The sequence below is a fragment of the Vulpes lagopus genome, chromosome 4 (assembly GCF_018345385.1).
Source record: "Vulpes lagopus strain Blue_001 chromosome 4, ASM1834538v1, whole genome shotgun sequence".
Lineage (NCBI taxonomy): Eukaryota > Metazoa > Chordata > Mammalia > Carnivora > Canidae > Vulpes > Vulpes lagopus.
This window is the reverse complement of record NC_054827.1, coordinates 116,949,510-116,972,261: the sequence shown is the minus strand read 5'-3', so window position 1 is coordinate 116,972,261 and position 22,752 is coordinate 116,949,510. Positions and strand designations below refer to the sequence as shown.

Genomic DNA, 22,752 nt, shown 5'->3' with positions numbered 1-22,752 from the left:
GAGGGAGAAGCAGGCTCTGTGCAGGGAGCCTGACGTGGGACTCGATCCGGGGTCTCTAGGATCACACCCTGGGCTGAAGGCAGCACTAAAACCCTGGGCCACTGGGGCTGCCCTAGCAGGAAATTTTAAATCTCTTCCTTCTATAGCTTTTGGATCTTCCTTTTTCTTCTAAATGTTGACTTTGTGGTGCTGCAATTTATATTATGTGAGGCTCCCAGAATCTCAGATTGTTAGGATTAAAAGTATAGTCCAGGTCAATTATTATTAGTGGAGAGAGTTATATACTCATGAGGGTTCTTTGGTTATAAGCAATGGACTCCAACCTGACTATTGTAAGCAAAAAAAGGAATTCACTGGAGGCCATAAAGCTCAGGGAAGTAATGCAAAAGCTGGACAGGTTATCTGCACCAGGACAAAGGAGTGGGGTCACTTCGGGGGTCTGGGTAGTGGGGGCAGCATCCTTAGGGCATTACTGTCCAGAAGTACCCTGCCAGGTCCCCAGGACATGGTGTTCACATCACCTTCTGGGGAGAGAGCATCTGATTGGGCTGGGGGCTTGTGTGCTCACCCTCTGGCCATACACCTTCCCTGGCATCTCTCTGGGTTTGCTGATGGGGAAAAGGTCCCTCCCCACTGAAAACTAAGGGAGAAAACAGACAGAAGAAAGAAGAGTGGGGATCCCTGGGTGGCTCGGCAGTTTGGCGCCTGCCTTCAGCGCAGGGTGTGATCCTGGAGTCCCGGGATCGAGTCCCACATCGGGCTCCCTGCATGGAGCCTGCTTCTCTTCTGTCTGTGTCTCTGCCTCTTTTTGTCTTTTATGAATAAATAAATAAAATCTTTAGAAAAAAAATAAAGAGAGAAGAGTGGCTCCTGGGCATCACAGCTCCCAGCTGCTGTAGGACCATGGCTCTTGGGGAAGCCTTAGAATTGAGGGCAGGAGGAGGAAGATGGATGGAGAAGCATAGCCCATGTATTCAAGTTATCCATTGCTTTGGAAATAAGACTACGAAAAGTCACACAATCTCTTTGGTGGGTGGGGAGGTGCTTGGGAAGGAAGGAGTCTGGAGAGTAAAGGTTAGAACCCCTGAACAATGGTAGGAGGTCCCAATCCCGCTGTCGGGGTCCATGGGCCAGGGAGTAGAGCCTGGGAGGGGAAGGCCATGGGCATCTGGGGCAGAGCAGGGTTTGCTGAGTGTGGCTAGACACACATTTGCACCTTGACAAGGTAACACACGGTCTGCCTCTGTAATTAATCATTTGTTCTAACCCCTACTTTCTTTGAAAAAGGTTTGGGGATATTTTGCAATGAACACAAGTTCAGTGAAATCTCCATCTAGGGGGGAAAATGGGAAAGATACGTGTCTACATAATACATTGTGGCGAGAGGAGAAGACATTCAACAAGAAATGGGGGTGTGGAAGTTTGCAGAAGCTACTGAAATAGACCACATATTTGTCTCAGAGCTTCCTGACAGCCAGAGCAGAGACAGAAATTCCACAGATGACTTACTATTGTCCCATAAGAAGGAGGAGGCCAGAGGCCCACAGGGATGGCTTCCCCAGGCTCCGAGCTGCTGAGGGACTTGGCACAGGGACTGCAAGTATTTTGTACCCCCTCTCCCACCCCTCCCTTGTGCCTCTGGCCCTCCCAGATTATTTGGGACAGTCTGGCTTGGCCACATCTCCTTTTCCCTGGTTGGCCCTCAGGCATAGCTGCAGTGTGTCTGCAGCAGCGCTAGAGAGCGAACCCCCCCCCCCCCCAGGCCCATCGCCTCCTGGGCCTCCAGAAGGTGAGAAGACAGTGAGACAGGCCTGTTCAGGGCCCTGGTGCTGGGGGAGGAAAGAAGTGAGGGAGATGCAGAGCCCCCCTGGGGACCCTCACACCCCCTTGGTGCAGCATGGCCTGTGTCTGCGTCCCCCACAGCCCCGCACCCCTCCCTGCCCTCCCACCCCACCCGGGAAAGTTAGGTTCAAAGTGGACCTGCCACTTTGCTCCAGGGCTTTGGGCACTTCCCTGAGAACAGTGCCGCCTGGTGGGCAGATCAGAAAAGCCCCAGGTGTGGGGGGGGTCTGTGTGTCTGTCTCCTGGAGGCTTACAGGGCTCCTTTGCAGCCCCAACCCTGGCTCTCCAGCCCCCGCCTACACGAAGCAGGGGCTCCACCTGCCCCATCCTTTCTGACGCTGTGCCTGCAACAGCAACGTCTCAGGTTCCCTCCTCCCCCAGGCTGGTGGCAGAGCAGGGGCCTGGCCTTCCCGGATCCACCCTCCTTGCTGCCCCCAGATTCCTGTAAACAGATCTTCATGCATATGAAGGATTTTTTGACAGAAAACAGATGGGGATAATCAGGTCACGAGAGGGTGTGAATCATCTAAGAGTATTTCAGGGTTTTACCATCCGTGGCGTGAACGCCCACATCCCCGACCTGGCAGTCCTGATCCTCCCAGACCTCCTCCACTTGCACTCCCACACTCCCACCAGCCCTGCACGCCCGCTGCCCCTGCACACGCACCTCGAGGTAATGCCGCTGGTAACCTGTGTGTTAGAACCACTGTCCTTCGTGTCCATGGTTGCCCAGGGCTTTGCAGAACCATCTTGCTTGCTCCTTGTGGTCACCTAACTAGGTGGCAGCTGCCTTTTCTGCAGGACACAGAGGAGGACGCTTAGGTGCAGGGCAATTAAATGTCCAGAGTCCTGCTCCCCAGCACAGTCGCCAGACACAGGAGGCTGTCCAAATTTAATCAAAACTAAGGTTTAGAAGTCTACTCCTTAGTCATCTGAGCTTGAGTACAGGTACCCAGTAGCTGCGGTGGCTGGTAGCTGGCATCCCAGAGTGCAGTAGAGCCTCTCAGTCACCCCAGAGGTCCTAGTGGGGCGATCTGGTGTAGACCAAGCAAGTCTGTGTGGTTGATCAGAGCCAGGATTCTAATTCCAGGCTCTGGGATCCAAGGCTACCGTCCTCCCCCATTCTGTCCCAGGGTCTCCACCCAAAGAGGACTGGCCCATGTGAGGAACCTGGGAGCTCTGCGGCTAGACTGGCTCTCTGGGACCCTCTAGCAGAGCCCCTCCCCCAGACCCACGGGGCCTCGCTGTGCATGTGCCTGTATGTCTGTCCCTTCTACTGGAAGGCTCTTGATGGCATTCTTCTCTTGGCCCCTGAGTGCCCAGTTCGGGGCCTGCCCCATAGAGTGGTTTCAGGGTGTGGAGCCAGGAGGGTCAGCGAATGGAGCCCCATGTGGGGCACCTGCACAGCCCCGCTGCTCCCTGGGCTTTCCCCACCCCTCGCCTGTGCCTGTGGGCCTCCCGGATTATTTGGGACAGTCTGGCTTGACCACATCTGCTTTTCCCTGGTTGGCCCTCATGTACCAGAGCTGTGAGATTTGAGAAGCAAGGGAGGGCAGGAGAATCTGCAGATGGGATGGGGTGCAGATGGGAACGGAGTGATGCTGTCACTCTCAGTTGGCCCCTTACACTCTGCTCATGGGCCCCTGATAGAAACAGTCCCTCCGTCTTGCCAGGGGTTGCTCCCACACCCTACATTTCTCCCACAGGACAGCCTGGAGGGGTGAGGCACTGGTGGGAGCCCTGGGCTCCCGTCTTCCCTGAGGATAGTGCCAGTGACAGCTGCATGTGGCCACATTGGCCACATGTGTCATTTTGGCCACAGCCCGTTGACAAGCATAGCTACCTTTGAGATACCTGCTATTAATGTCTCTATTTTATGGAAGGAGAGCCTGAGATTCAGGAAGTGTAAGTGACTATTCTGGGCCTCGCAGCCATCATCTGAGTCAGGATATGACACAGCCTGGCTCCAGAGCCACGGCCCTTTGCAGCCATCCTCCTCCTTCCCCGGCCGCGTCCCAGAGGACCGCGGGTCCCTAGCCCTCCCCCTGAGCAGATGCCTCTGGTCAGCATTCTGACGACTCACTGTAGTTTAAGGGGACTGAGCCCTGAAATGCACTAGCTACAACATCCGGGGATGTGTGCCTGGGCAGGGAGGCCTCGTATCCCTGGGAACCCCTAGAAGGCACATGGAGGGTGGTGGGGAAGACCGTGATCACCGACAAGGAGCCATTGGAGCAGGATCTGGAAGGACAAAGCCATCTGCCGCCTTGACGAGGTAGAGAAGGCTGGCCCAGCTGGAGGGGCAGTGAGATAGAAACTTTGAGATGCAAAGGAGCAAAGGCTGATTCAGGAAGAGCTGGGAACTCTGGTCTGGCTGCAGCAGCAGTGGGTGTGGGAGTGAGGACACATAAGCCCCCAGAGCATGGGGTCTTGCTGTCTGTCCTGCAGGCTGGTTGACGGGAGCTGAGCCCCTCAGAGCTGCACGGTGAGCTCCCCTCCTGTATCTTTGGCCAGAAGGACTGAGCCTGTGCTCCCTCCACAAACTCTTCCATTAGATATTCAACCCTTGGGAGGCTTTCCCTTTGGGAAGTGTGCTTTGTGCTGTGTCTCCTAGGACCCGACTCCTCAGGCGCCTGACCCTTGCATTCACTGGTTCCTGGGCACCTGTGAGCCGCCTCTAGGGCAGTGGCTGGCCATTGCTCCTTCCACCTCAGTGGAAGGTGGCTTTGCTCAGTTCAGAAAGCCTTTGAAGCTTTTCTGGGTGCTGCTCCTGTCCATCGGGGTGTCCACTAGTTAGGAAAAAGTCTACATCCAGCTCACTCAGAGGTGCAAGGCCGGGCAGACCTGTGTGTATCCATTGCTGGACTTAGGGCGTTTAAGCCAGTGAGCAGGTGAGTCTCCTTCCCACCAGTGATCAGATGCTGCTCTGGGCACAGCTTTCTGCACCCCCCCATCCCTCCCACAGCAGGGTCGCCCAGAACCCTGCATGAAGCTCTTTGTGCAAGAGACTCTACTCCCTGCCACCCACCAGGAAGGCTGTGCATCTGGTGTGCTTGTGAGGGTCACAGAGCCGATGGGCAGGAGACCCCCCGGGGATGGAAGGAGAGGCTTCCACACGGGCGGCCAGAGGGGGCCCTGCTTCTGGACCTTGACGCTGTGAAGCCCTGAGGTTCTGCGAGCTCTGTGAGCTGAGCTGGAAGCCACTGCCGTGTGTGTCCAAGAAAGTGAACCACAGCGTGCAGAGCGAACTTGTTCCAAACGCTCCTCCGGCCAGTGTCAGAATGTGGAAGGAACCAGAGTCCTGATGGCTCCCCCCACGGTGTCCGAGACTGACCCCTCTGGCAGGCATCAGAGATCTCCGGAGATGACAGTAAAGTACAGTGAATAGACTCTTTGTAAAGGGAACTTTCTTAATACTGGAGACCTTTTTTAAACAAGACTCTGTGATACACCAAATAAAGGCCCGACAGATGCCCAAGGGCTAATCCTACTGACCTGAGGATGCCACCTTACATGGCAAAGGGACTCTGCAGGGGTGATTAAGTTGAGGCTCACTCGATGGGGGACTATCCTGGGTTCCTGGGGGACCCTAGTGTCATCACAAGGGTCCTTAGAGAGGACACAGGAAGGTCAGAGTCCGGGGAGAAGGCGACATGATGACCCAGCAGGCGTTGGAGTGATGTTTGTGGAGGGAGGAGGGAAAGGCTGCCAGCCAAGGAGCACACGTGGCTGTTGGAATCTGGTAACGGCCAGGATGGTTGTGCCCGAGCCTCTCGCAGGAACCAGCCCTGCCACACTGACCGCTGACCCCAGGACGTGACTGTGCACTGCCGGCCTCCAAGATGGGAACAAGAAATTTCTGTTGATTGACCACAGTCATTTTGTGATACTTTGAAGACGGCAGCCTTGGGGGAGCTGGTGGTGATGCCAAAGGGGTATCTTGTCAGCTTTGCCACGTGCAAGTTTCATGTCCTGAACTAACATGCTTCCAGAAACTGCCCTCTCCCTGAGCCTGCGGAATTCAAATAGCAACTCCCATAGGATGCGTGAAACAGCGGGCAGGGCAGGTCCCCGTCGGGGTGCTGCTCGGGTCCATCCCAGCCCCCGCCTTCATGTGTGGGGCCAGCTGTGTTGTGGGCTGACATGTGTGCCCCGTGGCTAAAGCCAGGGCCACAGGAAAGCCAGGTACAGAATTCGAGTGCGCACACAAGGTCGTCCTCTGTGACTGCATCCTGGCACGGAGGAGAGAGCACCTGCCAGCCAGGTCAGCCCTCCAAGTGACAAGCCGCATCCAGAGGCAGGCCAAGATCTCTTTATCCCACAAAAGCATCTGGGGTCAGACTTGGGGCCATGAGACAGCTCCTAAGTTCCCAGCTCCTGCCACTGTGACCGTCACTGGGGTGCATTTGCTACCCGGGGAAGAGGAGGAGGAAGCTGGAGGGGAATTGAGTGGATTTGAGCAGATGGAGGAGGAAGTCACTGATTCAGGGACTTGCAGTGGCCTGAAGGGGTCTGACATTAGCTACAAGGGCAGCTGAATTGGGATGAAAAGTCTTAATTTTTTAAGGATCAGAGGTCTGAATGAGCTTGGAAGCAGAACATAAGGAACCCACACGAGGGAAGAGAAGTTCCTGGGTGGGGTCCAGGATTCTGAGACTATGGGAAGGGGTGAGGTCAGGGGTGCAGGGAAGAGAGCACCCTGTCCTCCCAGGCTGGCCCACCAGGACACCCCACATTCCAGTCCCAGGGAAGGAGCATGAGCAGGGGCAACCACACGTGGCTTCTGCTCCTCCTGTGACCATAGCCTGCGGGGAGGCTGGCAAAGGTGGTTCTCCTAGGGGGGCATATGGTGAGCTAAAACACAGGAGACCCTAGTACCAGCAAGGAAAAGGGAGCACCAGTATTGGGGGATAAATAGCCATTTCTGTGTGGGCTTCGGATTTATGTTTGCATGGCTGTGAATCCTGGCTCTTCCTTTAGGCAAGGAATTTCATTTCTGGGCTTCATTCTTCTGTAACATGGGACTTAGTGTGTGTGTGGGGGGGGGAACAGGGACCACTGTGCACACCGCGCACACAGGGCATGGTGTTACGTAAGCAGCCGCGGATTCCCAAGCCTCCCCACCTCTGCCCTAGGGAAGCCACTGTACCTGCACATCGGGGAGGAGATAGATGGTGTGGACATGCGGGCCGAGGTCGGGCTCCTGACCCGGAACATCGTGGTGATGGGAGAGGTGGATGACAGATGTTACCCCTACAGCAACCACATCTGCAACTTCTTTGACTTCGACACCTTTGGTGGCCACATCAAGGTATGGGTCCTCCCGGCTGAGGCTGGCAATGTGGGAATACTCCTGGAAGGGACTTTCTGGGAGATGGAGTCCTGCTGTCCCAGCTGTCCACCCCCGGCCATAAGACAGGGGACGGCCCTCCACTCCCCGGTCACATGCCCCCGGCACGCTGCACCCTCTGCCTTCACGGCTTCCAATCCCCATCATGGCTCTTGTTCCCTTTCTTCTGTTTCACCCCAATCGTTTCCCAGAAGAGCTGGCATTTCACTCACACAACATCATGCTTACAATAGATCCATGAAGTTACAGAATCGAGAGCAGGCAGGGGAGAGGCTCTGGAAGTCGCGGCGCTAAGGGTACTCGTGAGCTTGCCGGGGAGCTGGAGGCAAAGAAGGAGACCCCACGCTGCGAGGCTCTGCTAGCATGATGAAAGGCAGCGGTTGCAGTCCGAGGGAGCGCAGCGTCTCCTAACATCCAGCTCACACATGAATCCTGTCTCCATCCCTGTCAAAGGAGCCATTACCCGGCATATCGAATATCATGACACCCAAAGCTCTTGCGTGGCCTTTGCGTTCAATGACTTAGGATCAAAGCTGATAGAATATTGCTGTGTGGAGATTTGCTGTAGTCGGGTGCTATCAGGATCAGACTTTCTGGTGACCTAACTGAATGAATGAGCAGAACCTAGAAAGCCCAGAGAGAGTGGGAGCCCTACTGGCAGGGCAGTGTCACGTTGGGTGGCTCCATAGTACACATGGGCTTCTAACAACCCCAACCCTTGCTCATTCAATGCCAGAAGGGCTCCCCAGCAATCAGAGCCTCCAAAAGCACTTGCACGTGTTCCTGGTCAGGCTCTGGGGCTGAGGGGCCCAGGGCTTATGGGACCGTCCTTAGTGGAGAGACTCGCCAGAGAGACCAGAGAGACTAGAGCCTGTTTCCAATTCTGAGAGTGGTCCCTGAGCCATCAGAGCACCCCTTCCCACTGTGCCCAAACTGGGCCTCAGGATGCCCCTTCCAGAGTGGCATTCCAGTTGACACCTCCTTTGGGGAGGAATATTAGTGTGTCCCTAAGAATCGCCCTACTCCATCAGCAGTAGGCTGAGCCCAGCTTCTGGAGCGTAGACATCCACTGTGGTGCATGATGGCTCACACTTGCCACCAGGGTCACAGGCTGTGGAGATTCCTGGCTCAGCATCCTGGGCCTTCCACCAACAGGGGCCACAGACCGTGGGCCAGGGCACAGGCTCCTTCTGCCTCACGGCCACCTTCGTCCTGGATTTCTAACCTCCAGGGGTGGGCCTCATGCTAGCTTTACCCCAGCTTATCTGGGGGTTGCCCCTTCCTCATGACACTCAGCGACTGAGGAGGGAGGGAGGTAAGTGGAGGCAAGGCCTGGCTGTTGTATGGTCGCTCCTTGGTTTTGGGGCCCGAGCAGTTCGCTGCCAGGTAGACCCCTTGTGTTATTCACAGCATTTTGGCGTCCGTGGGCCTTACGCCACCTGCAGCACATGTGTTGGATCCGCTGTGTGGCTGAGGCAGGGACCAGCGAGGCACTTTGCATGCTTGGGATGTGGCACCGGTGGGGGAATGGGGGGCACCTCGCTGACCCTTCTGACCCCCGCACCCCCTTCCAGTTCGCACTGGGCTTTAAGGCGGCGCACCTGGAAGGCGTTGAGCTGAAGCACATGGGGCAACAGCTGGTGGGGCAGTACCCCATCCACTTCCACCTGGCAGGCGATGTGGACGCCAAGGGAGGCTACGATCCACCCACCTACATCCGGGAGCTCTCCATCCACCACACGTTTTCTCGCTGTGTCACCGTGCACGGCTCCAATGGCTTGCTGGTAAGCGCCTCCCTCCCTTCTCTCCCTCCCTCCCCGGGAAGCAGAGGGTCCATCGCTCCCCATCCTCAGGTCCCCTTCCTCCAAAACGTTGGCGCTGAGACGGATGTTGGGTCAAGACATTTAGTCCAAGGCCACTGGGGGTTGAGCCATCCTTAGCCTGGAGTGATGAATGCTGTCAGTTCAGAGCAGGTCTCCAGCTGAAGAGGAAAGAGAGAGAAAGGTGTGTCTTTGCCAATGGGCACTGAGTGGCAGAGGTGGTGAGCTGGCCTGGTCACTGGGGCTCCCGCTCCCTCTGCACCTCTTTAGAATGATGGGCAGCCAAGCATCTTCCATGGCTGCATGGCTAGACAGACCTGTGAGCACAGACAAGGGGTCATGCTGAGACTCCGTGGGGTGGCCTCTGTCCCAGCCAGCAGTGGCCACAAGGGGCCTTTTCTCCCATGGCACCGAGCATCCTTCAGAGCGAACACTGCTGGGAGGAACGGCTCCATTAGCAACATGAATATGTGCCAGAGGCTGGATTGGCACAGTTGATTTGTATACTACATTGATTCTTCTTTATTTGTTTTATTTAAAAGATTTTATTTATTTATTCATGAGAGACACAGAGAGAGACACAGGCAGAGGGAGAAGCAGGCTCCATGCAGGGAACCTGATGTGGGACTTGATCCCTGCACCCTGGGATCATGATCTGAGCCGAAGGCAGATACACAATCACTGAGCCACCCGGGTGCCCTGATTCTTCTTTAAATGAACTAAACTTATGGGGCACCTGGGTGGCTCAGTGGCTGAGTGTCTGACTCTTGACTTTGGCTCAGGTCATGATCTCAGGGTCACGGGATCAAGCTCTGCATCAGGCTCTGTGCTTGGCAGGGAGTCTGCTGGAGATTCTCTCCCTCTCGACCCCGCCCCTCTCTTCCCACTCCCCCCCACCTTTGTGCTCTCTCACTCTCTCTCTAAAATAAGTAAATAAATAAATGAACTAAACTTCTATCCTCTAGAAACTTAAGCAACTGGACATTACAAGCTGACGCTCTGCAAGCTGAAAAATCCAGATTGTGTTTTGTTTGGCTTATAAAGTGTTTACAGAAACATTCGATCATTTTGACACTAAACTGATAATTTTACATTGAACCAGCCTTTCTTTAAAGAGACTAAAGCTATATCCTCTATGAACTTCAAAACCGGATGTCACAAAATGGCACCCTGCGGGCTGAGCCCAGTGACGAGACGTGTTTGGTTTGGCTTATGTGGTGTTTAAAGAAACATCTGAAGTAGGCTTCGTCATTTAAAAATTTAGCGATTTCACATAGAAATCTGGATTCTTGGCCTCTCTGGAAAAGTGGTCTGAGTGGGCAGGTCAGACCCACACTCCTGCATGGCACAAGGGCCTAGGGCAGGGCTGAGTCCTCAGGCTCCCCCCAACCCCATGCCCACTGCTCCCTACTATGTTTCTGCAATGTAGCCCTCAGCTTGCTGCCTGTGGGCCGCCATGGGCACCTGAGCGTGTGACCCTGTTCACAACCAGACACAGTGGAGTTGGATGAGGCCTGGTTTTGTGTTGCTGGTGAAGCCACGGCCAGTTCTCTCCCGCAGCTCATCTTGTGTTGCGCGCCGTGCCTGCACCACCCACTAAGCATCGAAGGAGAGAACGGGCTTTGGGGCCCAGTCTGGAAGTGCTTGGGGTCAAGAGCTTGGTCCACAGGTTATGAGTTGTGGCACCTTGGACAAATAGCTTGACATCCCTAAACCTCCATTCTCTCTCGGCCAAGTGGGGAAATCACACCAAACCCAGAGGTGCAGGTGCCCCAAGGTCACCCAAGGCTGGAGCCCTGCCCGCCAGTTCATGCGGAAGCCTCGACCAAGAACCAGGGCTGATTCTCCCTGGCAGGTGGCAGGAGGGCTCTGGTGGGAGTGGTTGCTGAACGTGGGATTTTTTTTCTGGCTCAAGGGAGAGGAAAGGAGAATGTGTTCTTGCTGAGGCAGAAAGACAATAGGATTTGTGATACGTAGAGAATGTCAGGAATGAAGTACTAGACACAGAGGGAGCTCGGGCCCTGGAGCCTGGCCTTCCATCTGGCTCCTGCCCTGTACCAGGAGTGTGACCTGGGCCTGTCATTTTACCTCTCCGTGCCTCTGTTTCCTCTCCTATAAAACAGAGAAGATGGCAGTGTCTATTCTGCATGGTGGTTAGAAGGAGTGAGTGAGCCAAGGATGTGGAAAGTGTGGCACGTGTGTGCCACGTTGGTCCTGTGTGCTGCAAGGGGCATGACAAGCAGCTCTGGTCCTTGTTTAGTTAGAATATAAGAATGAGAAGGCTTTGGCCACTTTGGTCACAGCGCACCTCCCTGAGAGCCGTGAGCCAGGTCCCGGCCAGAGGAATGGGTTCACGTCGGGGAAGCAGGGCAAGAGGCGTTGAGGGGTGGAACAGAGGCCTGGCCGGGCAGCAGTGGGAGCCCGCGGCTAGGTGGGGAAGCGGCGGGGAGAGCCTGAGAGCCAGCACAGGCCAGGAGCTGCTAGATGGGCCAGTTGCACCCACAGTCGAGAGAGATTTTTTTGAGCCAGAGACTTTGACAACCTGTTGGAACCAGAAGACCCTTGTGGTCCTGTATGCTGGGGCCATTCTTCTGTCCAGCCCCAAGGGATGCCAGCCACCAGATGGGAGGGAGCACCCATCAGCACCCTGGGTGCCGTCTGGACACCAGGCAGCGCACTCGCCTTGCAATGCCTTGCCGGGGTGCCAGCTGCAGCCTGACCCCAGTTGCCACATGGGGCTCCAGCTGCACTCAGCTAGGGTCTGTGCTGGGGAGTCAAGCTGGTGGGTTAGGATCTGGAGCCCACAGACCTGTGTGGCCCTTCCAAGGTGACACCACACTGGCATGGCTTAGAATCTGGATGAAGTGCAGGCCTCTGCTTCCCTGAGCCAAAGAAGCAGCAGGATAATGGAGTGCATTCTGTGTCCTTCCCCAAGAGCCACACCCCTGGGCAGGAGCTGGGGTCTGGGATCGGCGCCACACCCTGTAAGGGCTGCACCACGGAGGCAGGGAGCTCCGAGTTCAGAAGAGCTGCCTCGGAAGCTGGACTCTCTCCATCAGTATTTTACATTTGCTCCCTTCGTTCTGGCTTGCGGACTTTATCAGTAGCGGGGGCTGTTTTTGAAAAGATTTTTTTTAGCTGACGGGATGAAAGGAGACCAAATACAGACGGAGGCTTTATTCTAATTTAGAATGCAGAGGCCACTCTGTAGCGTTGTGGATGTCTTTACCCTAATGCCACCCCAGATCTGGACATGCCTGACACCCAGATGGGAGGACACTGGCTCATGGGGAAGAGGGGCTCCGAGGTGTGCAGAGCCAGGAGGTGCCTTCGAGCTGATCCCATATGTCCTGGGCAGCCCCCGATACATGGTTTCTCCCTCTACCACCTACAGAACACACTCTGGTACTCAGAGAACAGCCTCCCTCATCCTCGCACCCCCACCCCAGGTCGCCCACCTGCACTCCTTCCCATTCTTTGCCACCTCCTTCTGGAAAGGGCGGTCTGAACCTGACATTCCTGCCAACACCTGCTTCCCACTCCCCTCTTAACTGATGGAAACGCCAGCCTCTCAACCTCTGCTCCCCCTGAGCCCAAATCATGCTCTTAGTCACCACTACCCATGCCACGAGCTCCTGCTCGGCAAACCCACCTCCCCCTTCTCCTGGGACTCCTTGCTCACGCAGAAGCAGTTACCACCAGCATCCCCAAAACCACGAGGTCGAGAACAGAGTCCTACCGGCCTGTGTTCCAATGTTGCCAGTATGGACTTGGGGGGCTGATCCAAATTTTCTGAGACTCAGTTTCCCACTGTGTAGAGTGAGGATGAGGACACAACCCCATTGCAAAGGCTTTGGAGGACGATGAAGCCAGAGAACACAAGTGGCACACTTAGCATTGGTAGAGGGCATAGCATTATCACTGGGCCTCTCTGTGTACCTGTAAGCCTCCTGCTTCCATGAGATAATAGTGGGATCCCCCCAGCACCCCCAACACACACACACACACACACACACACACACACACGCACACACACAGACTAGACCCAGATTTCAGCACACACAGTGTACGTGTCCTCCCATCTCGCCACAGAAATGTACCGTGCGTGCTAGCAAAGTCAAGGCTGGCGGTAAAGCCACGCTGAATGCTGATTATCCTAGTGACACCGAGACCCATTTAACCAGAGAGCCCCCTTCACATGACTGTGACATCCTGCACTTAGTGTCCTACGGAACAGTTTGGGAGATGCCTCTTGCGATACTGACACCAGTGGTGGTGTTTCCTTTGAAACTGGTGGTCCTCATTGAAGCTGCTGGATGCCAGCAAATGTGGGGTGAAGCTGGCCCTCAAAGGAAAGGTCCACTGCACGTTACCTCCAGACAGGACCGTGGGGGCCTATGGCGGGCTCCTCGATTCCTGAAGCTGCTATCATTTCTCTTTCCTGCCTGAACCCAAATGAGGGACCCAGATGGTGGTTCTTGATCTCCCCAGAAGTTCCCCAGGCCAGGGGTTCTGCTAGTGGATCGGATTGGGGAAGAGGAAGGACACATCATCCATCAGCCCCGCTATCCTGCCTCCCTTCCCACTGGCACCTCTCCTCTGGGGGGCATGGGGGTGCTGCCTCCGGGGCTCTGTCTTTCCTGACGATGGGGAGGGCCGCCTGGTTCTCTGCTGCCTGTCCCGGCCTCTGTGGGCCATCCAGACACTCGCTGAGACTCTGTGACATGAGTTACTGCCTGCACCAGGGCTCTTTTCTTCAGTGGCTCAACACACAAAGTAAGTGGTGAAGCTTGGAAGTTATACTCTTTCTTCCCATATGATTGTATTGGATGTCAAGTTTCTCGCTGATATGAGTTGAATCACACCCCCCCCCCAAAGGCAGAATCAGGCAGGGCTGATTTCTGCTCGTATTTGCTCTTAAATAGCATTTTCTTCTGTTGTACGTGCGTCAATTTGCACAGAACACTCTACTTCACACCTGTTTCCCCTGCTTCATTACTAACAGCACCCCTCTTTGCTCTCAGAAAAAAAAATGTGCTGGTGCAGATGGTAAATTAAGTGGTCGTTTTTGTTGAAGCGGTCCCTGAGGGCTGACAAATTTCCTCCTTCGAAATTTCATGCCCAGACCCCACCTAACAATAGCTGGAGACTTAAAAGAGCTTTTAGGAAAAAAAAAAAAAAAAAAAAAGAATCACTTTAGGACTGCTGACCATCAAGAGGGGTGATGTGCACAAGGAGGAAGGGAAGGACATGATTTATACAAGAGAACAGGCAGGTGGTGGTGGGCAGAGGGGCTTGCACATGCTTCGGGTTAGCTCACCCGGGGACTTGGCAGCCACTGTGCATGGGCCAGAACCTACCGATTTATCTGTCTGTCTGTCTGTCTGAAGCCGTATCATGGTGTAAATATTTAGTTCTGGGAAATGTCCTAAGGCAGAACGATCGCAGACCTAAGAGCCAGAAGACGTTAGGAGGCATCTGTCATACAAGACACACCGGGATGGGGGTAGGAGGCCTGGTTCTGAGCATGGCTCTACCTCGAGGTTTGCAAACACCCTGGGACACCCCGCGCCCTTTCTCTGGGTGTCAGTGTCTCCCCTGTAAGTGGAGGCGTGGAGCTTGCTTGGAGATGTCCCTCCAGCTCCTGCAACCCTGCTTCCTCCCTGCTTGTCTCTCCAGGCTGTTTATAACCAGCATTCAGAGCTCCCTAGGACGAAAGGAAGCTGTCCCACTGGATGACCTTGGTGTTCACCAAACTCTTAGTGAGGGATTGAGTAGGACTCGAGATCACACCCTTGCCAATGACCAAAGACTAGGGAGGGATGTTGAGGGAACAGGGTGGCTTGTGTGTTTGGATCCTCCCTTTTGGGGTGAATGGACACAATTTGAAAGCTGGGGTCCCAGCCCCGGCTTCTTGAACATGTGGGCTGTGTGACCTTGGGCAAATTACTTGACTTCCCTGAGTCTTGGTTTCCTTAGCTCTAAAAACAAAACAAACACCAAAAATAATTATTATAGAATTGTGTGAGATTTCAGCGAGATTGGAAGGACGTGGAGGGTCTGGGTTCTGGATGCTTCCAGAGCCTGACGACCTGGAAGGTGGAGAGGCAGGCTTTGTCATATAAAAGACTCCATTGGGAATTGGGGTGTTTCCCCGAGATTTGTGTACCCCAACCAGAAGCAGTTTTGTCACCAGTGGTTGTCACACCGAGGAGATGCTGTTGGTATGGAGTGAGGGCAAAAGCCAGGGAGGCTACTAAACATCCTACAAGGTACAGGACAGCCCCTTGAAGAGTTAATGGTACTGAAGCAGGGACAGCGTCTGGATGTTTCAGGGCCCGGCATGCTGGTAGGTGGTTAGTAGGTGCGTGTCAAACTGATGCCATAGGGGAGCAGGAGCTTTTCTTACTAGGTGACACCAGTGGGCTATCGGGCCCCAGGGTGAGGATGAGGATAGGAGATCTCAGTTAAGAGAAATGAGGCATTTCTTACCATCCTCAAGTGTTCTGCTGCGGACAGGCTGCCTTTGAGGTGGTGAGCATCTCGTCTCCGGGGCATTCAAGGGGAAACACAGTTCCCATTGGTAAGAGATGCTTGTGGGCAGTCTAGCATTGGACACGGAGCTGGGGCTCAGGCCAAAGACCCTCTGAGGACCTTTTAGTTCTCAGACTCGTGTGCTCATGGGGTTCAGACCCAGAAGGGGCCTCGGTGATTGTGGAGTGGGAGACCCCTGTGCTGGGCATGCGGCTAAGACCGTACCTGGCTCTCTGTGTCTGCAAATGGCCTTTCTGCTTCCCCCACTGATTGGGATTCCAGGAAGGACTTTGAGGAGCTGGAGTTTGCAACCTTCCCTGGCTCTTGGCTCAGGGGTTTCAAATATCTCCTGATGTGCATCGTGGACTACGAGGCTGGCTTGGCCCTGTGGGTGAGGGCATAGCCTGGCCTGGCTTGGATGTCACCCTCAGGGCAGCTCTCCCACTGCACTCTCTGGTTGGGTTTGTTCTGGGCAATGCTCCATGTGAGGTCCTTATAAGCTGTGTACCCGGGTGCTCTCGCCTGGGTGAGCTCTCGTGGCCCTGTCCAAGCCTCCTCTTGGAGCTGCTTCTAACACTCTGTCCCTGTGCTACCCTGCGGAGCCTTGGCCCCACCCCCAGCAGGAAGGGGCCTTGAAGTCTCAGTCCCGGCCCCCCGGATCCCACATCTGTGCCAGGCCCTACCAAACCGCTAGTGCTCCTCAAGGGGCCTGGAGTGCAGCTGATGCTGTTGCATGTTTGCTGAGTGTGAATAGGCACAGGACGCTGAGTGAGGAGTCACCCTGGTTTGGTCTCTGCAGGTCAAGGACGTGGTGGGCTATAACTCTTTGGGCCACTGCTTCTTCACGGAAGACGGGCCAGAGGAACGGAATACTTTTGACCACTGTCTCGGCCTCCTTGTCAAGTCTGGAACCCTCCTCCCCTCCGACCGTGACAGCAAGATGTGCAAGACGATCACGGAAGATTCCTACCCAGGGTATATCCCCAAGCCCCGGCAGGACTGCAAGTAAGTGCCTTCCTCCCCAGGGCATGTGCACCACCCAGCCCTGCACCCCAGGGACAGCCCTGTATGTGTACCACTCACCTGCCCACTGGGCCCCTGACGGCTGCACCTGGGCCTTCTGAGCAGCTTGGGCCTCCTAGCTCTTAACCACCTACTGCCCTCGGCCTCTGAGCTGGAGGCCATGGGGGCCACGGAGACCACGGAAGGCATGCTTCCCACTCCCCCCTTCTCCACTTGTCCATGGCCATCATTCCTATCCACAGAGCACCACTGTTTCTATCCTCAGGATTCCCTGATGTCACATGGTGCTCCTTTGAGAGTGCGTGGGCTGCCACCTGGGTGCCACAGCATGTCCCCATGGGGATAGAGACTGAGACAGAACTTTCCCTGTGAGAAGCATTCCCATGCTGGGTCTCTCCCTGAGTAATGGCCACTCTCCTGGGTGCCTGGGACTTATCTCTGCTTGACAGCCAGACTCAGACTCTACCTATCAACAACCCTTGCCTTACGGAGCCCCTTTTAAATTCTGAGCCTTCCAGGTGCCTAAATGCACCACACTCAAACAAGCAAATGGGTTTCCTAACAAATGAAGGATTTCTCAAGCCTCTGGTAAGAGGCTCGGGAGCCAGCAACCCGTTGTGTGACGCTGTGCATCTCTGCCCCTCCCTGCAGCGCAGTGTCTACCTTCTGGATGGCCAATCCCAACAACAACCTCATAAACTGTGCAGCAGCGGGGTCCGAGGTGAGAAGAAAGATCCCTCTTCAGCAGGAAGTAAAGGCGGGAGCTGGGGGTGGGCCAGGAATGTGTGTGTCCCGAGCCCCATCTTGGCTCAGCTGGGACGAGGAGGTTAAAACCAGGATGGGGCCACATGGACTGGGCTTTAGGGAATGGCTCTGTCCCTTCATCATGTTGGTGATCAAAGCACTTTGCTGAAATGACTCATTATTAGATGGAAGCAAGTGTGGCTCAGAGCCCTGCCCCGCACACTGATGCTCTCAGCCAAAGTAGTTTAATTTTTGCATCAACCCTACGAGGCAGGTACTCGTTCCTTCCATCTGCTGGGTGAGAAAGTAGAGGCAGGGAGAGCGAACGTGCCCAGGGGCATGCATGGATTCAAACACAGCATTCTGTCTACACAGCCTTGCTCTTACCCACTTGTCCCTGCAGCTTAGCATCCCTGGGACCCTGAGCAGGTCAGGTGCTGTCTCTGGGCCTCAGCTTCCATTAGCTGCAAAACAGCAGGGAAACGCCAAGAACATCATAGACTCTGAAAGCCAGATGTTTGGAGCCCTTGGCTAATAAATAGAGTAGGACTCTCTGGATGGTGGTCACAGTAAGGGTGGACCCCAAAAATATATCTGCCAGACCTTTTTACCATCTCTGGGACTTGTGTCCGGGGATGGGTGTTGGGGGCCCATTTGGGAGTAGAGCTAGGTCCAGCCCCAGTTGGGCCATCCCATGGCCCCAGCAAGGAGTCTGCAGGGCTGATCTCTGTGGCTCTCCCCGCTTCCCCCAACAGGAAACCGGGTTCTGGTTCATCTTCCACCACGTGCCGACGGGCCCCTCAGTAGGGATGTACTCCCCGGGATATTCAGAGCACATTCCACTGGGGAGGTTCTATAATAACCGAGCGCATTCCAACTACCGGGTAAGTCTTTCCAGACTATCCTTCCCCAGCCGGCCTCTTGGTCCTCCTTCCCGGGCCTGCAGATCATTAGGGCCGGGACAGCCTCCTGGTTACGGCTGGCAACCACTGCATTCCTAGCGCCAGTCTGGAAGAAAACAAAGCAGCCTTCCTCCTCAGCCACCGGCCATTCTTAGTGAGAATGTTCTGTGGCTGTTTCTGCCCGGGCACTGGCTCACATCTGGTCAGGGCCAGAGGGAGAAGTGAGGTGCACCTTCGCTCAGGCCGATGAAGGGTGACTCCTCCTGGGAGCTGGCATCTGAGTGTAATGTGTCAGGGCACATGGTGGGCATAGGCGTGGTGCTGACCGTGAAGGGTTAGCCTGGCCTGGAAGCTAGAGAAAATCAGGAGGTGGCTCTGAGGGAGGGTGGAGGTAGAGGGGAGCATCCTCCCTCCCATTCCCTGTGCTTTGTTCCTGGGAAGTGGGCTGCTCCAAAAATGCAGAGCTGAGGGGCAGGCAGGAAGCAGAAGCTCCTCCGTCTGGTGCCACACTCGGCGCTGGGAGGGGCTGGGACTGCAGGTGTGTCTCGGACGCCCTGCCAGGACTGCCACAAGGCCGGAGCTGTGGCATGTGGAGCGGGGGAGCCAGGCCGAGACCAGAGGTGCTGCCCGGGGGGCAGAAGGGACCTGGGGGGCATGGGTGCAGCACCCAAAGCCCAGGGTGTCAGGGCTAATCTGGTCCAGTCCCTAACGGTACAGATGAAGCTGAGGTCCCTGGAGGGGAACAGGTACATCAGGATTTTGGAAAAAATCTCAACCCATGGGAGACTGTGAGGAAGAGAATCCTCTCCCATGGGCCGGGGCTTGCACCTGCAGTGGGGCGGGGGAGGACCCCAGGCAGCTGCGTGTCCTGGAGGCCAAGCAAGAAGGGTGTCTCGGGGCAGAGGCAAGGAGGCAGCGGTGTCCCCCGGATGGACCGGGGGTTTCTGAGGCTGTTGTGGGCTGTACCGGGGCAGCGCAGAGGCATGGGGGAAGGGGGCCAGCCGAGCAGTGGACAGGCTGTGTGGGCTGCTTGTTGGGACCTGCCCCTGGTGGGTGAGGGTCCTGGTCTGGGGCCAGCACCAAGCCTCCTGCCATCCTCTGAAATCAGTGTTCTTAACCTTCGAGGGAGGCCACAGCTGGAGGCTGGGGGTGAATCCTGGCTTGAGAGCCAGCAGCTAGGGATCGAGCCTCTCCTCTGACGCTTTGGGATGCACTGGCCAGAGTGGACCCCGGTTACTGGAGAGGGGAGCCTGGTTACAGGTCTTTCTGGGAGGCAGAGGGTCTCCACGAGGCAGGAGATCAAAGGCGGCCTCATGGGGCGGCACCATTTGTGGCTGGCCCTACCTCCCGCACGCCCAGAGCTGAGCACATAAAGACCTTGAGAGCCAAGCAGGAATGTGAGCTTCAGTCCTCAAGTCGTGCCAGACCCCGGGCAGGGCTGTGGGAGGGTCCCAGACCCCTGCCCCAGGGTGGAGACCAGACTTAGTTCAGCAGTTCCTCTAAGCCACCGCAGACACATTTCCCAGGCACATATGCCCATCACCCTTGAGTCTGAGCTGGGCTTATCGCTGCCCAGAGCAGGGTAGGTTCTGGGCGCGGACCTAGCTGCATGGCCCCGAATGAGACATGTAACCCTCCGGATATCAGCTTCCTTGTGCACATCTCCAAGAGGAGGCCTTATTCCAGATCCACTCTGAGCCATGCAGAGCAATACAGTCTCCTCACCTCCCTCACTGCAGACCCCTTACCTCTGTTAATGCATCCTAACAGCACAGTTGGTTTTACTGGACCATGTAAGGGTATGCAGTGAGGCTGGGCGTGAGGAGGTGCCTGGGGCCTGCAAGTGGAAATGACCGTGTCCCTGACTGTCCCCTCCCTGCAGGCTGGCATGATCATAGACAACGGAGTCAAGACTACTGAGGCCTCTGCCAAGGACAAGCGGCCCTTCCTCTCCATCATCTCTGCCAGGTAAGTCAGCCCTCAGGAATGCACAGACTCCCTGCTGACCTACTGACCCACCTCTATTCTCTTCATTCACTCACTCATTCATTCATTCATTCATTCAGTCCATCAGTCATCAAATATCTACTGAGCACTTCCTACGTCCTGGGGAGGGAGCCAGCTGCTAGGGTACCGTGGTGAAAATCTGAGCGGGAGAAAGTCTGAATTAGGTCTTAGGCTACAACAGCTGAAGCGAAATAGAAATCTCTAGAGGTTCCTGGATCCTTCCTCAAAGACTAGCACAGAGCTGGCTGGAGGCCCAGGGCCACTTTTAGAAGGTGCTATCAAACCCTCGGGGTTGTTGGATAAACCAGCTCCCTTTAAAGAGGCCAGTTGCTTGGCCAGCATCGTAGCAAGCAGCCCTGGTGCCATGATGATGCCGACGGAGGACGCTGCTGGTCTGGATGCCCCTGAGGGCCACACTCAGTGCTCTGTTTTGTAACCAGAGAGCTGGAGCCCAGAACAGGCATGAGGTTGAGGGTCTCCAGGTCCATGGGGAGCTAAGCAGCTCAGAGTCCTTCCCATCCCTCTGCTATGGGCCTCACTGCCCAGACTTCCCTCTGTGTCATGACCTGCCTCGGCCCGGGCAAGGTCTCCCCAAGGGTGTGATGAACAAGAGCAGTGGCGAGTCCTAGCCTGCGTGTGCGGGGCCCTGGAGAGAGAGACCCTTGCTTCCGTGATGAGCTCAGAAAGTTTGCTTCAGAGCCCAGGCTACGTGAGCCGGGTGCTGCTTCCTCAGGGTCTTCCAGGCACTGTGCCCACAGAGGGATGCTCACAACCCGGAGGGGGATTAGTTCGGGAGGCCCTGACACTGCCACCTGTGCCCTCCCCGCCGTGTGTTCCAGATACAGCCCTCACCAGGACGCCGACCCGCTGAAGCCCCGGGAGCCGGCCATCATCAGACATTTCACCGCCTACAAGAACCAGGACCATGGGGCCTGGCTGCGTGGCGGGGACGTGTGGCTGGACAGCTGCCGGTGAGGAGAGAGCTGTGGGGTGTCGGCACAAGGAGGGGGTGAAGCCTCCCCCACGCAGGGGAGAGGAGAGCAGGACAGAGGAGAAGCAGACACATGGACTTGGTCCCTGCCAGGTGGAGGCACAGGATGGCAGCTGGCAGTGACCCCTCAAGCCCCCTAGAAACAGCATATGCAGGTGTGTGGGTCATTGGATAGTCCCTGGTGAGGCTCGCTCAAGCCTCAGAGCCAGTCAGTGAAAGGAAGGAAGGAGGAAGAAGCTGGCACGTCCTGGGTACCTGCTGTGTGCTGAATCCTTGGTTGCCTTGGTTACTGTGCTTCTCGAAGATTCAAGTTATCACCTCTGTTTTGGAGATGATAAACTGAGGCTGAGTTTGGTGACCTTCCCAGAAGGTCATACAACTAGTAAGTGGTTGAACTGGGGTTTGAAATTGCAACTTGTCGGACCCCAAAGCGTCATCGTGACAGTAGGTCCTGCCCTTCCCGGCACCTGCCTGACCGCTGGGAAACTTGGAGTCTGTCCCTTTCCTGGGGCTGAAATGGGAGCTGGCATGGCTAAGGGGCAGGGGACTCGCATCCACATGGCCCACCTTGACCTGGTGCTGGCCCCGAGAGGCCCTCCACGTCCCCCGCCACCCCCTCCACTCCCCAATCCCACCTCTCACTAGCCCTGGAGTCACAAATGGGAACTGGCTGCAGAAGGAAGCTCACGTTGCCCAGCGTGCATGCTGCTGATGCAGTGTGGTGCCAAACGCTGAGAGCCATCTAGGCACCAGGCCCGGTGTGGGAAGGGACCTCGCCGTACAGAGCAGGAGAGCACGCAGCTCCCTCAGCAAACCCCATGCTAGACAAAGCCTCCTTCCCCACGCAGTGTCCACAGGGTGATGCCGGGGATGGGGCAGGGCTTTCCCTCCTTGATGTCCCTGAGTATGAAATGGGAGCAGGCTCTGACTGTCCTCTCATCCCCAGGTTTGCTGACAATGGCATCGGCCTGACCCTGGCCAGGTAAGGACAGCTGTCATTGCACTGGGCCTTCTGTGGGAAGCCGGCTCAGGACATCTCATGCCAGACATCTTCTCCCTATAGTGGTGGGACCTTCCCGTACGATGATGGCTCCAAGCAGGAGATAAAGAACAGCCTATTTGTTGGCGAGAGTGGCAACGTGGGGACGGAGATGATGGACAACAGGATCTGGGGCCCCGGCGGCCTGGACCACAGTGGGCGGACCCTCCCCATAGGCCAGTAGGTTTGCAACCGTGGCAGTTTCCTTGTTCTGTGGCCTCAGCTGAGTGGCAGCAGTGGAATTTCCTCCTCAGACAGTGCACCTGCTTGGAGCATTGCCCCATTTCTGAGGATGGTGGACAGATAGACTCAGGCCAAAGGGGACTAACCAGGAAGGTGACAACACCCAATACCATGTCACATGCAGACGAGGAACTTGAGTCAAGAGAAGGCATCATACTCAGGGGAGCAGCACGGGAGGTGTTGTCACACATTCTCAGGGCCTCCAGGCACATACAAGACCAAACGCATTCCCCGTGGGCCCTAGGGGTTCGCAGGAG

General features: G+C 55.9%; 1 protein-coding gene across 4 annotated transcripts in view; it reads left to right on the top strand.

Moving 5' to 3' along the window:
- LOC121489849 (cell migration inducing hyaluronidase 1) overlaps positions 1–22,752 on the top strand; it is a 139,629-nt gene that overhangs the window by 97,819 nt on the left and 19,058 nt on the right. For all 4 annotated transcript variants that reach the window (XM_041753241.1, XM_041753242.1, XM_041753239.1 and 1 more), the window contains exons 12-20: positions 6,978–7,153; positions 8,767–8,976; positions 16,346–16,551; positions 17,221–17,290; positions 18,069–18,197; positions 20,098–20,183; positions 21,062–21,193; positions 22,160–22,195; positions 22,277–22,432. In XM_041753241.1, coding sequence (XP_041609175.1) covers positions 6,978–7,153; positions 8,767–8,976; positions 16,346–16,551; positions 17,221–17,290; positions 18,069–18,197; positions 20,098–20,183; positions 21,062–21,193; positions 22,160–22,195; positions 22,277–22,432 — 1,201 coding nt within the window. The remainder of the gene's footprint in view (positions 1–6,977; positions 7,154–8,766; positions 8,977–16,345; positions 16,552–17,220; positions 17,291–18,068; positions 18,198–20,097; positions 20,184–21,061; positions 21,194–22,159; positions 22,196–22,276; positions 22,433–22,752) is intronic.